The sequence below is a fragment of the Podarcis raffonei genome, chromosome 3 (assembly GCF_027172205.1).
Source record: "Podarcis raffonei isolate rPodRaf1 chromosome 3, rPodRaf1.pri, whole genome shotgun sequence".
NCBI lineage: Eukaryota > Metazoa > Chordata > Lepidosauria > Squamata > Lacertidae > Podarcis > Podarcis raffonei.
Genome location: NC_070604.1, coordinates 99,996,190 through 100,012,179, shown reverse-complemented (window position 1 = coordinate 100,012,179; position 15,990 = coordinate 99,996,190). Strand labels below are relative to the sequence as shown.

The following is a 15,990-nucleotide window of genomic DNA, read 5'->3' as shown; positions in this document are numbered from 1 at the left end:
AGTGAAAATGACAGAGCATTGAGCTCTGCTTCACAGGAACTTAGGCTAACTGTTGTCTGCTTTTTGCACAACCAGTCAAACAGGCAGTGGTTGTACATGTAGCATACTCCAGAAGTGCTTGTACCATCCGTGGTGTCACTTCCAAAACTTGCATCTGCAAAGATTTCAAGACCTCCAGTCTTCTGACTGGTGAACCTCAGCCTGTAGTGCATAGTCCCTTTCAAATACCGGGCTATGCGCTTCAGAGCTTTCCAATCCTGAACAGTAGGATTGTTTGCATGTCTGCTAAGCAGGTTAGTGCTTACAGCAATGTCAGGTCTTGAATATCTAGCAATGAAATTTAACTTGCCTAGAATGCATCTGTACAGCGTTGTGTCAGAAAACGCTTCAGCAGTACTATCTACCTGGTAACCTGTCACCATCGGTGTGTCTGCTGGGTTTGCATCAACCAAATTCAACCTGGTTAATACATCAGTAATTTTCTGTGTTTGGTGTATCAGAAAATTACCTGCTTGGTCCCTCTCCACCTGCAGAGAAAGATAGTTGGATACCTCACCAAGATCCTTCATGTCAAAGTGCTCCTTCAGCTGAGCTAGGGTGCTTTGGTAAAAAGCCTGATTCTTCCAAAACATCAGAAGATCATCAACAAAACATAAACAATACAGTTTGTTTTGCCCCTCCTCCTTGACAAACACACACGGATCAGCTTTGCCCTGGTGAAAACCTAGAGAAAGCAACGTTTCAGTGAGTTTTGTGTTCCAACACCTGGCACTCTGCTTGAGACCATATAAGGATTTCCGCAGTTTACAGACCATTCCCTTCTGTATCTGCATCCCATCAGGTGGAAGCATGTACAGCTGCTCGTCCAAAATCCCGTACAAAAAAGCTGTATTAATGTCATGATGGGAAACATGCAGTTTCTCCTCCGCAGCGATCTTGAGCATCAGCCGAATGCTCTCATATTTGACCGTGGGTGAGTAGGTCTCGTGGTAATCCTGCCCTGGTACCTGTGAAAAACCTCTGGCAACCAATCTGGCTTTGTGTCTGACAACCTTGCCATTCTGGTCTGTCTTGGCCTTGAAGACCCATTTGCTGCCAACCAGTCTCATTCCTGGGACTACCGGTACCAGTTCCCAAGTCTGGTTCCTGTTTAAGGAATCAACTTCAGCCTTCATGGCATTAAGCCAAGGCTCAGCATCTTTAGAGGTTAACTCCTGGACCTCTTCGAAGCTTGAAGGTTCCCACACCTTCTCTGAGCTACTAAGAACAGCAGTTGCCATCTTAGCAAACTCATCAGCAAATCTCTTTGGAGGTTTGCCTTTGGTCGCCCTTTCAGACCTGCGAACCAGACGCAAGTCTTCTGGACTCATCTCCTCCTTCTTAGGAGAATAGTGACCAATGGTGAACAGTGGTTCTTCCAGTTCATTGTCAGACTCATCAGATGGTCTGACTGAGGCCTTTGCGCTCTTGTAGTCTGCTGTGTCATCACTGTCACTGACAGCAGCAGCAGCGCCGCCCACTGAACTGGAATTCGAACTCTGATCATCATCATCATCATCATCATCATCATCATCATCCTCAGTTTCCTCAGCTTTCTCAGCATGATCTGCTTTCTTCACATCACCTTCATCCTCCTCTGGGTAACTCTGGAAAATTCCCACATTTTTCCCCCACTTAGGATTGTACTCAACACTCCTTGTGAACTTTATGGATTTAGAGTTAGTCATCCATACCCTGTATGCACCTTTTTCGTACCCCATGAACAAACCATGTGCCCCACGCTTCCCAAGCTTGTTGCTTTGTGGGGTGTGTACCCACATGTCAGAACCAAAGATTCTCATGTGTTTGACATTAGGTTGCTTACCAAACATTTTCTCATAGGGAGTGCATCCAATAGGTGATGACAGTCTGCGATTAAAAGTGTAAACAAAATTCGAGAGAGCCTCCCCCCAAAACTTCTCAGGGAGGTTGGCATCATGCAACAAGGTTTTTATCCCTTGCAGCAACGTTTGATTTGCTCTCTCCGCAAGCCCATTCATCCATGGCGATCTAGGCGTTGACAAATCATGCTGGATTCCCTTCTCAGTCAGGAAAGCTTCAAACTGCTGAGAAGTGAACTCCCCGCCCCGATCAGTAAACAGACAACCAATACGTTTACCATGAGCATTCTCCAACCAAGCACAGAATGCCTTGAACCTAGGAAATGCTTGCGATTTCTGCTCGAGCATAAACACATGAATGTACCTGGAAAAAGAATCAATTAGAACCATGAAGTACCTTGCTCTACCCAAAGAGGGCGCTAGAGGACCTACCAGGTCTGCATGAACTAGCTGGTAGGGTTTGGAAGCCTGCCTGCTAGACTCCTTGCCTTTTGGAGCAACCTTCACCTTGTTCTCTGCACAAGATACACATTTCATGTGAAATTTGCAAGGTTTGATGTCCAAACCTTCAACCAACTCAGGCATCTTGGCTAGCGCTTGCCAAGAGAGGTGACAAAATCTGCGATGTGCATCGTGAATGCATCCTGCATGAAGAACCTTGTTAGTTTGTGCAACACAACAAGAATCAGCATTAGATATAACAGCATTGTCATCATAAGTTAGACAGAACAAACCATCCATCAACTTTGCATGCAAAATGTCCTCTTTGCCTTTTCTGATGACACAGACAGTCCTCTTGAAGGAAACCTCAAAACCACGCCCAGTCAGCTGTGGTACACTAATCAAATTGCCCGCAGCTCCTGGAACAAAAAGTACATCTTTGATGGTAGTATTCAGACTTGCAAGTTTCACAGTTCCAACTCCTGTAGCTTGCAAAGTCCTTCCATCAGCCAGCTGGACCTCTCCATCTTGAGGTGTGAAGGAGATAAACAGATGGCGGTCTTTGGTGAGATGGCTCGTGGCCCCAGAGTCAATAACAAACCTGGCCTTGGCCTTGTTTCCCACCGGCGTGGGCTTTTGCAGCTTGCCTTTAGCCTTTGGTGAAGCTGTGCCAGCAAACATAGCCTTGTTTTCCACTGGCGAGGGCTTTTGCAACTTGCCCCCCTGCTCCTGGCCATCAGACGTGCCTTTAGCCTTTGGTGGAGCTGTGCCAGCAACCATAGCCTTGTTTTCCACTGGCGTGGGCTTTTGCAACTTGCCCCCCTGCTCCTGGCCATCAGACGTGCCTTTAGCCTTTGGTGGAGCTGTGCCAGCAAACATAGCCTTGTTTTCCACTGGCGTGGGCTTTTGCAACTTGCCCCCCCGCTCCTGGCCACCTGCAAGCATCTTGCTCTGTTTACATCTGGTCTTCCGGCCTCTGCAAAGGCTCTGACCTTGGTTCTCACGAGAAACAGAGCTCTCAGCCGCCGACTCCTTGGCTCCCCCTGGAGGCTGGAATGCTGCCTGGGATGACGTGGCAGTCTTCTCCCCCTGCAGCTTGCAACCGGTGCCCTTAGCATCCCTGCATTCACTAGCATTCTGGGAAACAGCCAGGACCTCCGATGCATTCAAACACTGGGCTGGGATTATTGGCTGGTGGGCCTTTTTCAAAGCATCCCACATGTCACGTGCCGTGAGATTTCCAGCAAGCGTCTTTATTTCCTCCAGAGAGACGGATAAGACAATAATATCCATGGCCTTCGAATCCTGGCCCTGCCATTTCTCTGTCCGAGGAACTGGAGTGGCCTCAAATACAGTATGCCAGACTCCAAACTGACGCAGCAAACTCTCACACCATTTTGCCCAGGTCTGATAATTGTCCCGATTTAATTTTGGGCACTCAGCAGCTTCTGAAGCTTGGAAAAACTCCATTCCAGCTTTTTACTTTAGCCGTGAGCCTTTATGCGTCCAAAGACTTCTTATCTCGGCAGCTCATAAATCACGATGCCTCTGGCTCGGCTCCCAGGCCAATTAGTTTTGCCGGACATCAAAGACTTCTTCCGCGGCAAACAGAAAAGCCTCTGCTTTCGCTTTTCCAACATACCTTTCAGCAGTCTGTCGCTGTCTTACTCTTCTGCAAGTGCCGTGAATCTGGGCCCGAAACCTGTTGTTGGGATACTGCCAGGGAGATAAAGTCCATCTGAGCCCCAAGCTCGGTGCCGGACGATCCATCGACCTCCCTTAGTCACGCAGTATCTAGCAATTATAGCGACACGAAGCCTCAAGAAAAGATAGCCACATTCTTGGACTTGTGCACACTCTATCAGCAGAATTCACACAACAGAAGTTGCACAGCATGAGAGCAGAACATGCATATTTACAGTTTATTAGGCGTTGGTCAGAACAAAGAAAAGCATGACCGTCTGCTCCGACTGCTCAGGCAAAACAGCAGAAACGAAAGGAACTTACAACATAAACATCCTGTGAGACAGGAACTTACGCAGGCTGTTATACAAACATCCTGCTCCCTTTTAAGGTGGAACGGAAATATCCTAACATAAAGATATTATTATTATTATTATTATTATTATTATTATTATTATTATTATATCTTGCATTGCCTCTAGATGGCTCTAGAGGACCAATCACATCAGCATACACCCGCTGAAATGCTCTGTTGACCCCGGTCACCTTCTTGCTCACACCTGCAAGAGAAACTTGGTTAGACACAGATGAATTACATTCCATGTAATCACTTTGTGCAAAAGTCAACAAATATAGTCCATCTTTCTCTCTGGCCGAAAGATATAACTCTCCATCTTTGTAGATCTTGCAGCTCTCAGCATCGTAGGACAATCTCAGTCCTTTCTTTGCAATCTGCGAAACACTCAGCAGATTAAACTTCAATTCAGGAACCAAGTAAACATTGTTTATTGTCAAGTTCAGACTCTTAAGATAGACAGTTCCTTTTCCGGTCGCTTCCAGCTCCTGACCGTTGGCCTGTGTCACAGTGAAGCTTTGCTTCTTAAACGTTGAAAAGAGTTCTCTGTGTGGGGACATATGAAAAGTACATCCAGTGTCAATTACAAACGAGTTCCCAACATCTGGCGTGGTTCCTTTCGCCATCAAAGCCTTTCCAGGCTTCACCAAAGTCTTGGTATGACCTCTGCCTGACGCCTCAGGCTTTGCTGAGCGGCCCTTCGCTCCTTTTGGCTGACGTGGCTTCTTGCAGTTTCGCTGAAGATGCCCAGCCTGTCCACAATTGTAACATCGGACAGCGTTCAAAGCTAGAGCTTTCTCTCCAGTAGCTTCATCTGCGGGGGAATTAGAACTCCGTTCCTCCCTCCCCCTGTCCTTTTCTTCCAGTGCAGCAAGTCTGTCATGTTCATTCAACACGACGGCAGACACCCTTTCCGCGGTCAAATCTTGAGCCGGGAGGGAACCAAGCTGACTGGCAACCGTTTTGTAAGTCCGATTTAGGCTGTTGATCATCATGAAGCAAAACACTTCCTCCTGCAGACGGAAATTGCGTTCCACCATCTGCTGGCGCAGATATTTCATCTCCGTCAGGTGCGCTTGAACATCTCCATCAGGCGCAAGCCTCAGATTGGTCAGCTTCTCAAAATACAGCAACGCTGAAGAACCAGCATCCCTCTGATGTGTTCTACGCAGCATTTCCCAAATTTCCCGTGCATATTCCAAACCCTGAATATGCACCAATTGGTCATCTGACACACACAGAATTATAGCCGTTCTGGCTTTCAGATTCTGTGACTCCCAACCTCGGGTTGGTGCTGCTGGGATGGGGTTCTCAATCACGTCAAAGACCCTCTGATTCTGCAGCAGGGCCTTCATCTTTATAGACCAAGATGAATAATTGTCATTAGTCAGGGGAGGGGGATAGGGCAACCCTCCCGCCTTCTTGGAATCCATGCTGAACTCAAGTCTGTACTTTCTCTCTCAAGCCAGTAAACTCCAAAAGTCTCTCGGCTTGTTTACTGCTTTCACTGGCAGGCAAACCTTTGGGCTTATTTTCAAAACCTTTGCACAGCTGCGCAGATATCAAAACAATTCGACTTCCCAGGCTCTTTTTGAGCCATTCAGTAACTTTACAAGTACTGTGCGGCCGTTGCCTAGCAACCTGCTCAAGACGGGAATCCTTATCTCACCACAGGAATTCCTGGTATGCAAGCTTGCCCTCAGAGCTTGTTTTTCTTAAAATGCAGCTCTTTCGTGAACAGAGAATAATCCTTTCTGTGTTCACTCTCTTTTGCCCAAAATGCAGCCTACCTTTTTAGCTCCGTTGCCTTTCGGTGTCCAGCTGTCTGTTCAGCTCTCTGGCTGCAGGCAGACGCTTTCTTTATCTCCTTAGGTGCAGAGGATGGCAACGATTCATCGACCTCTCACCTCTCATGCAGATTCTCATGGATCTTTTATCCATCGGCAATTGCTACCAGATGTAACCTCATGCTACCAGATGTCGGACTTTCAAGCCAGCAGAACCAGCTTAGTCCAGAGGAATTTGGCCACCCTCCAGGTGCCCGGCTTGAATCCTTATGACCTCCTGTCTGCGACTCCCGGCAAGATCAAGGGAGGTCTCTTCGGCGATCCTTTTCAGACGTGAAAAGAACACACCACTCCTCCCCCTCCTCCATTCCCAGGGGGGGGGGAAGAGACAGACAGAAATATATTTACATGTCTTTATTCCTGTCTTTCAGCAGTACAGAGAAAACACGTCTGTACCCTCTGATTCCCAACTGCAGAGAGAGAATAAACCCCACCCATGTACTTCCAGTACAGGGTCATGTGTCACTCTGAGCTAACATCCGGTGCTCAGTACACTGTCTCTTGTTCCCACGGTACATTCCAATAACATCAGTTTCCTGTTTACCATTCCAGCCACCTGGGGCTGGCTTTTGCATTGCTCCTTTTTCGTAACAATTTCCACTCATATGTGCACACTTTGACTAGTGAATGCATTTTTCTGCAGGTTGCTTGTGAACACAATGGGAGCTCACTTATCTTATTTATTTATTTACTTATTTATTGCATTTCTATCCTACTTATCCAAGGAGCTCAAGGTGATGTACACCCTGTTCGCCATACAACTCCCGCAAACAGCCCTGTGAGACAGGTGAGGCTGAGACTAGATCAAGGTTACCCAGTGAGCTTAAGGGCTGTGTGGGGATTTGAATCCTAATCCAGCTACAGCATTTTAACAGCCTGAGCTAGGCTGGTTAGTTCCCTTCCTGCTGGAGCCCAGAGTGCCTCATGACTGGTTGCTTGAAGCAGGCCCAATTCTACCTCATGCACTTGGCCGTGGAGCTCCCTTTCTTTCTTTCCCAGTTGCAAGAGGAGAACTCTCAACAGCAGTTTTCATCTCAGTAAGCCTCTTTCTAATGTCAGGTCGCTTTTCTTACCAGGGGTATCTAGATAACGCTTATCAAGGCTGTTTAAAGTTGAAAGGATATCTGAGGATGCGTCTTTCACTATACAAACGCTTCCCATCCATTTAGCTCCCCTGAGGAGGCCCTGCTTTCAGATACCATCTATCAATTGTGTGAAATCAGTCAGTGAAATTCCTTCCCCAGGAAACCTGCCTGAGCTTGACAGTTACCAACCTCTGGAAGGAACTGGAAACACTACTCTATTTAGGTCTCCATCCTCTGCACCTGGGATAAGCTTCGCTGAACACAGTGGAGCTTCTCTGCAAGTTTACTCGTTTGACTGTATTAAAGTGCGGTGCTTCGTGATTATTTTGCTCTTTAGGCTTTCATTTCTTTTCATAATTGTTCAATTGCATCTTTCAAAAGTGACATTAGCCATCTTGGCTTTCCTGCAAAAAGGGGGGAAACGCTCTTTCAAATGAACAAATAAAAAGATACCTTGCGGTGAGAGGGATTGGATTTGTCCAGGGAAGGGAAATACGGCAAAGTTTTGTTCACAGTAAACATCTGCCCCGTATCTTTTCCTGGACATATCTGTACTGTTTTAGGGGCAGAAGCAGCTGTTTTCAGCTGGCAGTTTTGCAGGGCTAGCCTAGCTACATCAAAAAGGATATGGTTTCCAGACACCCCGTTATATTGGAAACGAAGCAGCTTGTTAAGCCCTGGCTCATAATCTTTTACTTGCTTCTGCCGATCGATTGAAGCAGCGCATAGAATATTCTCTTTTGAGAGGAGCATCTCTGGTACTAACACAAAGATGACTCAAGCAGGTGTGCCAACAGCCACTTGCTAAATAAGGATGGTTGGAATTGTAAGTAAATTATTTAAGGGCCAACGCTCTTGTTTTTAACAGTGCTTGTTATGGTGGCTGCTGCTGCTGCATGTATTGCAGGAGAACTCTCTGGAGAGAAAACATTAACATGGAAACCTTCAAAATAGCTATCTATGCATACCTACACATAAGGAGATGTATGTTTTCCAAGGTAGTTTGGTTATTGGCCTTGATGCTAAATGCAGAACTTGCCCAAGGCAGTTTGGTGCTTGAGGCAGAAAATCCAAAGGGATGACCTCAAAGTAAAAAAATAGGATCATTTGGTAAATAATTAACGATTAACTATTTCATGCCACAGATTTCCTGCCCAAGGTCATGAGCTCACTTTGCCTAAGTCCAGGACCAGCCCTGGATAAACTAGAATTGTGGTTTGAATTTTTTTAGTGACCTTTCCGTACCCAGAAAGTGAACGATGGGAAACAGTTAGCACAATAACTTTCATTTTTATCAGTGTGCGCATGCTTTTGAGAAATGAACAGGACAGGCTTGTCATAGTAGAATCTTCTAGCCAAGTACAGTGACAGCCCCAGTTCATGGATTACAAAATATATTTGGAGTCTTTCACATATATCTAACCCTTTAGAATATGCTACGGCCAGGGAGGTGGGGCGGGGACGATGACGACGATGACAGGATCTGACTGGTGGGCAAAATACTCAGGCCACTTAGACCAGTCAATCACCTGACATCATTAACACCAGCTGATCCAACTTCAAAGGAAATAATCAGGAGTGCACTCTGAAAACGCTCCCAATTCTTCCCTTTCTTTCTTTGGTCGGACCTCAAGCCAGGTTGAATGGAAGATCTCTACTGAAAGGAACTTGCACTCGGCACCTGTCAGTTGACTGGCACTGACTGCAAATCCCGCTGAGATCAGGAAACTGCATGCAGACATTCTGTGCTGCACTGTGTGGGCGGTATTCAACTAAGTTTTAATCAGAGTAGGCCCACTGAGTTTAAGGAACATGAGTAAGAGAGGTCCATTCATTTCAATAGGTCTCTTCTCGGTTGACTACCACCCAGGATCTGCATCTGAAGGGGAGAACAGGCTTGAACAAGTGTGCTTGCCACAGCTGGTGTGGAACCTGTCATGGAATTCTACTCAAGATTGATCCAGAGTAGATTCCAACGTATGGTTAGCAGAGTAAAAACTTAAACACGTTGCAGGATTCCCCAAAATTAGACCAGAGGCAATTGTATTTCATCCAGCAGAGCTTTACTGCTACTGAAGGCAAATTAGTGTAATGGTCACAAATCCAATACATTCAGGATTGGCCCTGTCCATACGAAGTCCAGTTACAGCAGACTTAACTTAAACATATCATAAGTCTAAACCTTAACACTAAGCATACTATGTACGGAACACCACACCAGAAGGAAAAGAGATAGAGAAAGTGAAACCCAGGCTCCTTCTGGCCCTACTTTTATAGTCAGCATGACCTCCACAGAAGAGAGAACAGAACCAGTTTAAACCAGCTGTACTCAGTTTCTCTGAAGGAGTAACCCAAATATCATGAACCTTCTGCTTTCACACAGAGAAGCTTCCAGAACCCTCTTGAATTAATTAGAATAGGAAAGATCTCTACACATCAGATCAATACTTTGCGCACTAAGAAATGCAAACTGACAGCATCACCCTCCAGCGAGTGAGATGTGTGGAGGAAAGGGTAAGCAGTTGTTTGGTGCTCCACAGCTCCAGATTTGGGAGAAAGGCCAGGGGGTTCTTTGATAGCAGAGTGGAAAAAACACCCCAAGACCCTTAGCCATGCTGCCCTTTCCTATCCCAGAGCACAACAGTTGGGTGAGGGAGAAGCATTGGCTATTGCTACTTGGGTGCACTCTGCATCTTTGGAAAGGAGCATCCAACTGTGCGTGTTCCTTCTGGCCTTTGCCTCGGGAGACAGCGGTGGTGGTGATGGGTTGGTGACTCGACTATTTGGCTTAGCCACCACCATTGCTGAAAAAGCAAGCCTGCAGTTCCTGTAGTGAGTGGTGTTGCCCAGCAACCACTACAGCAATATTTTGTGTGAGGCAAAGCGGGCAGAGTTAAGAGTCACAATTTTCCCGCTTCTTTTTGGTGGCCTTCATGGGTGCCAACGTGCATGCAGAAGCCTCATTTGTGAAGAACGTAGGGATGTGGGAAGCTGGCGTATGCGAGGTCAGACCGTTGGCACATCAAATTTAGTACTGTCAATGCTGGCTGGCAGTGACTCTCCAGTGTCTCAGACTGGGGACATTTCCACCCCCTACTGGAGAATTTGGAATCATTTCCATGCTAAGCAGGTACCACTAGGCTACCACCGTTCCTCAAGTAAAGCTCACCAAGGTCAGTGAGTGTGTATGCTCAGGATTGCATGCGAAAATATTTCTAACTGCGTGATACTTTTCAAAACCAACAATAATATTTATTTAGTGCCTTTGAAATGTGCAAAGTGTGTTTCTCCCTCTCTGTCCCAAACCCACCACATTATCCAATACATTGAAAATACTATGATACCCCTTTAAACAGTCACAAGGGATCCTGGGAGCTGTAGTTTGCCAGAAGAGCCCCCCTCCATTTCCCTCACAGAGGTACAGTCCCCAGAGTTCCCTGGGAAGGGCAATTGGTTTTTAAACTGCTCTGGGAACTGTAGGAATTCACAGAAAAGCAAATGTTCAGAACTGAATGTTGGGAAGATTGTCCTTAGGAGCTCAGAAATTTCCACAAAATGTTGTCCCTATTTTCAAAAAGGGGAAAAGAGAGGACCCAAATAATTACCGCCCAGTCAGTCTGACATCAATACCAGGGAAGATTCTGGAGCAGATCATTAAGCAAACAGTCTGTGAGCACCTAGAAAGGAATGCTGTGATCACCAATAGTCAGCATGGATTTCTGAAAAATAAGTCATGTCAGACTAACCTGATCTCGTTTTTTGACAGAATTACAAGCCTGGTAGATGAAGGGAATGCAGTGGATGTAGCCTACCTTGATTTCAGCAAGGCATTTGACAAGGTGCCCCATGATATTCTTGTAAAGAAGCTGGTAAAATGCGGTCTTGACTATGCTACCACTCAGTGGATTTGTAACTGGCTGACTGACCGAACCCAAAGGGTGCTCATCAATGGTTCCTCTTCATCCTGGAGAAGAGTGACTAGTGGGGTGCCACAGGGTTCTGTCTTGGGCCCGGTCTTATTCAACATCTTTATCAACGACTTGGATGATGGACTCAAGGGCATCCTGATCAAATTTGCAGATGACACCAAACTGGGAGGGGTGGCTAACACCCCAGAGGACAGGATCACACTTCAAAACGACCTTGACAGATTAGAGAACTGGGCCAAAACAAACAAGATGAATTTTAACAGGGAGAAATGTAAAGTATTGCACTTGGGCAAAAAAAATGAGAGGCACAAATACAAGATGGGTGACACCTGGCTTGAGAGCACTACATGTGAAAAGGATCTAGGAGTCTTGGTTGACCACAAACTTGACATGAGCCAACAGTGTGACGCGGCAGCTAAAAAAGCCAATGCAATTCTGGGCTGCATCAATAGGAGTATAGCATCTAGATCAAGGGAAGTAATAGTGCCACTGTATTCTGCTCTGGTCAGACCTCACCTGGAGTACTGTGTCCAGTTCTGGGCACCACAGTTCAAGAAGGACATTGACAAACTGGAACGTGTCCAGAGGAGGGCAACCAAAATGGTCAAAGGCCTGGAAACGATGCCTTATGAGGAACGGCTAAGGGAGCTGGGCATGTTTAGCCTGGAGAAGAGGAGGTTAAGGGGTGATATGATAGCCATGTTCAAATATATAAAAGGATGTCACATAGAGGAGGGAGAAAGGTTGTTTTCTGCTGCTCCAGAGAAGCGGACACGGAGCAATGGATCCAAGCTACAAGAAAGAAGATTCCACCTAAACATTAGGAAGAACTTCCTGACAGTAAGAGCTGTTCGACAGTGGAATTTGCTGCCAAGGAGTGTGGTGGAGTCTCCTTCTTTGGAGGTCTTTAAGCAGAGGCTTGACAACCATATGTCAGGAGTGCTCTGATGGTGTTTCCTGCTTGGCAGGGGGTTGGACTCGATGGCCCTTGTGGTCTCTTCCAACTCTATGATTCTATGATTCTATGATTCTATGAAAGCCAGTTGGCAGGCTGTTACCTTGGTTCTTTTTTTCTAGGGTGGTGGGGTGTGGGCAGCTTAAAGCACATTTTTTGGAACACACGCTATAAAAAACCAAGAGAATTCTGGGCGGACAAGTAGAGCAATGTCTGTAATAACACTGAACACACCAGCTATTGACTTTATATTTAGGGCACATGAAGATTTATAGCCCTTTGAGGGTAAATATTTATCTCCCAGATCAATAGGTCTTGATTTCCGCTGAGCTGAAAATCAATATTTGCTTATTATACCAATCCAAACCTGGAGGTCCCAGCTGATATTCTGGAAGGAAGTGTGACATTTCGGATGTTTTCTTACACCTGCTGTGGTTCGTAAACTAGAATGAATGAAGGAAGAGGTTTTAACATATTGATGCTCTATGTGTATATGAGATGCACCTGAGATTTCAGGTGCATGTTTTACTCCTTGAAGAACACGACTTGAAAAGGGAACATTGATTTACGTTAAGCAGACTCCACTGTGATTGCAATCAATCTTTCTATGTGGGAATGTGTCAGGGATCCTGTCCTGGGTGGCTTACTGCAGGTCCAGAGATGACTGCCAGTTATGCTAATGAAGAAATTTTTCTTTCCAGCTGACTCTTGACAAAATCATCTTAAGGTCTATGTTAAGCACTGTGGCCACTGGGGACTCAGCTGTACAGCTGCAAATAAAACGTTTTAAGTGTGTTGTAAAGTGCATTATACAAATGTGACACTAGATGGAGGTGGTGAGCTATGGCAAATTCAATATTTTTTTCCATCGTTTTTTTTTAAAAAAAGCATTTTCACAACGTTTTTTGTATGTGTGTAGATTCCACCCAGGATGGGCTTGTGATCAGAATCACTGAAACAGTTTGTTCTGTTCTGCACTTAGCTTTTCCTAAAACAGTTCTTCAAGAGATCAGGGAGTGGTTTAGCTGCGGAATCACGGAGGGCCGGAACATCCATCCAGAAAATGATGGAATCCTTAAGACAGAGTTCTGAAAACATTGCATTGTATCCAACGAAGTTTGTCCTATTTGCACAAGAACTTCTGCTTGTACAATGGAACTCCCCGGCCCCTTTCCTCTCTCCTCATGCCTGTCCCATTTGATCTGGAAGGTATCTATTTGGGAAGCATAGGGTGGAGGAGAGGGAAGGGAAGTTCTGTTATGCAAGCAGACTTCCTTGCTTGAATGGGACAACTTCATTGCATAAAACTGCACACAAGATGATCAAAGGTGACCCGGAAACTACAACTAATCCAGAATGCAGCAGCTAGACTGGTGACTGGGAACATAACACATAACATCACATAACACCGGTCTTTAAAGACCTACATTGGCTCCTAGTACATTTCTGAGCACAAATCAAAGTGTTGGTGCTGACCTTTAAAGCCCTAAACGGCCTCAGTCCAGTATATCTGAAGGAGCGTCTCCACCCCCATCGTTCTGCCCGGACACTGAGGTCCAGCACCAAGGGCCTTCTGGCGGTTCCCTCACTGCGAGAAGCCAAGTTACAGGGAACCAGGCAGAGGGCCTTCTTGGTAGTGGCACCCGCCCTGTGGAGCGCCCTCCCACCAGATGTCAAAGAGAACAACAACTACCAGAGTTTTAGAAGACATCTGAAGGCAACTCTGTTTAGGGAAGTTTTTAATGTTTGATGGATTACTGTATTTTAATATTTTGTTGGGGTGGCTGGGGTATAAATAATATATAATATAATATAATATAATATAATATAATATAATATAATATAATATAATATAATATAATAATTATTAGGAGAATCTGAGGAGATATGGCAGCCATCTTCAAATATCTACAAGGCTGCCACATGGAAGATGGAGCAAGCTTGTTTTCTCCTGCTCTGGAGGGTACGACTTGAACCAATGGCTTCAAGTCACAAGAAAGGAGTGCCAAAGGAAAACTTTTGCTTTGACCTGTTTAATAGGCACATGGTGTACATGTTCCATGCATCAGAATCATAGAATTGTAGAGTTGGAAGGGACTCAGAGTGTCAACTAGGCCGACCCCAGCAGTACGCACATCCGCAACTGATTGAGGCAGAAAGAGATAATAGACACTGACCACCTTAATGATGTATATTTGGACGATATGACCTTATTTATGGGGAGAGGGAAGGACGATGAGTATTAAAAAAATGACTTGAATATTCCCACCTTGCATTCTTCTCAGGTGGGCTGGCGTTGGCTCAGGTCCTCTTCTTTTATGTGAAATACCTCGTCCTTTTCGGTGTTCCTGCACTTCTTATCCAAATGGATGGGCTGAAGTCTCCCGACTTGCCACGCTGTGTGAGCACCATGTACAGTTTTTCCGGAATGTGGAGGTTAGTTTTGCTTTTTATTGCAAAGGTTTATTGCAGATTGAATTTTCACAAAATGGCTGCCTGGCATGTATGGGCTGTGTGGCCTTCCACCTGTGTGCCACATGACACATTGCACCTACAAGAGAACTTGCAAATTGATAAGCAGCATTGCGTTTCCATTCCTAACTGCTTCTCTTTCTAATCTTTTGAAAAACGCCCTTCCGTCTAATAATTACTTTTCTCCTGCCACAGAGGTGAAGAGAAGGCTGCCTTTGGGATGTTCATCTTAATGATTAGAATTGGATCTAAACCGCTTAGCTCCACTGATCGGATAATTATTTTCTCCCCACATCTTTATGAAATACGATTCATTTTTCATTATTGTCCCCCCCTGAAAAAGACACTTTGTGTGGAAAATTCATGCAGGGAAGGATAAGTAATATTTGATTAGGTGACCCTGCAGCAAAAGTGTTGAGGATGATCATTTTCACTGTGCTTTTTGGAAGGTAATGGGTTTGCTTCAGAAAAAAAGTAACTTTTAGAGATGCCTCAAAATTTTGCTGATTTCCATAGGCCTTTATCTGGTTTTGCACCTCCAGTTGGGTTTTTATTAGAAATCTAATGGTCCTTGGCAGCTTTTGAAGCAAGGTTTACCTGAGAGGGATGGGATTACAATCTCTGTAGATCAGAAATGCTGCCTAGGTTCTTATTCTTAATTAGTTATTAAATTTGTATATGAATCTGTGTTATGTGTGTGTGGTGATAGGAGCTGTTATTTCTGCAAAGGATTTCGTTTCGGCTGCTGATCAAACCCAACTCTTTCAGGCTGTTTTCACCCTCCATGGGTGAAAATATTTCATAGCAGGAATAAAAGTCTCTGTCTCTGTGTGTGTGTTTGTTTGTGTGTGTTTTGATTGAGAAAAATGTGTGATGAAAGTAACATTTCTGCTCTTGCTTGCAATCTCTCAAACCAGATTATTATTATTTTTAAAAACAAAAATAATTGAAAGTGTCTCTCTCTCACACACACCTTGCATATAAAGTCTAATTTGGCCTTAAGGTATTCATCTTGAAAATTGTTTTTAACTGTGCTTAGTACAATTCTAGCTATGGAAATTTGGGAATTATGACTTCTATTTCAGTAAATCCCCTTATTAGAAAGCAAACTGCCTGTGCTTCTCCAATAAACAGGTTATAGTTATTATGTCTTAAGGGGCATTAGTCAGTCTCCTTCCATGAGACTCTATGCACCCCTCCTTGTAAAAGAGAAACAACGTTCTCTGGTTCTTAGTGTTTAAATAGCAATAACCTCAAACAATGCAGTGTTGTCTCCATTGATTTTGATGAGATATTGTAGGAAAGACTAATAAAGGGTAAAAACTCTTTACCGAAGCGCTTCT

The 15,990-nt window shown here is 45.0% G+C and overlaps 1 protein-coding gene across 6 annotated transcripts in view; it reads left to right on the top strand.

Moving 5' to 3' along the window:
- Positions 1-15,990, top strand: part of HHAT (hedgehog acyltransferase) — a 190,667-nt gene that overhangs the window by 42,936 nt on the left and 131,741 nt on the right. For all 6 annotated transcript variants that reach the window (XM_053383276.1, XM_053383273.1, XM_053383271.1 and 3 more), the window contains one exon: positions 14,461-14,611. In XM_053383276.1, coding sequence (XP_053239251.1) covers positions 14,461-14,611 — 151 coding nt within the window. The remainder of the gene's footprint in view (positions 1-14,460; positions 14,612-15,990) is intronic.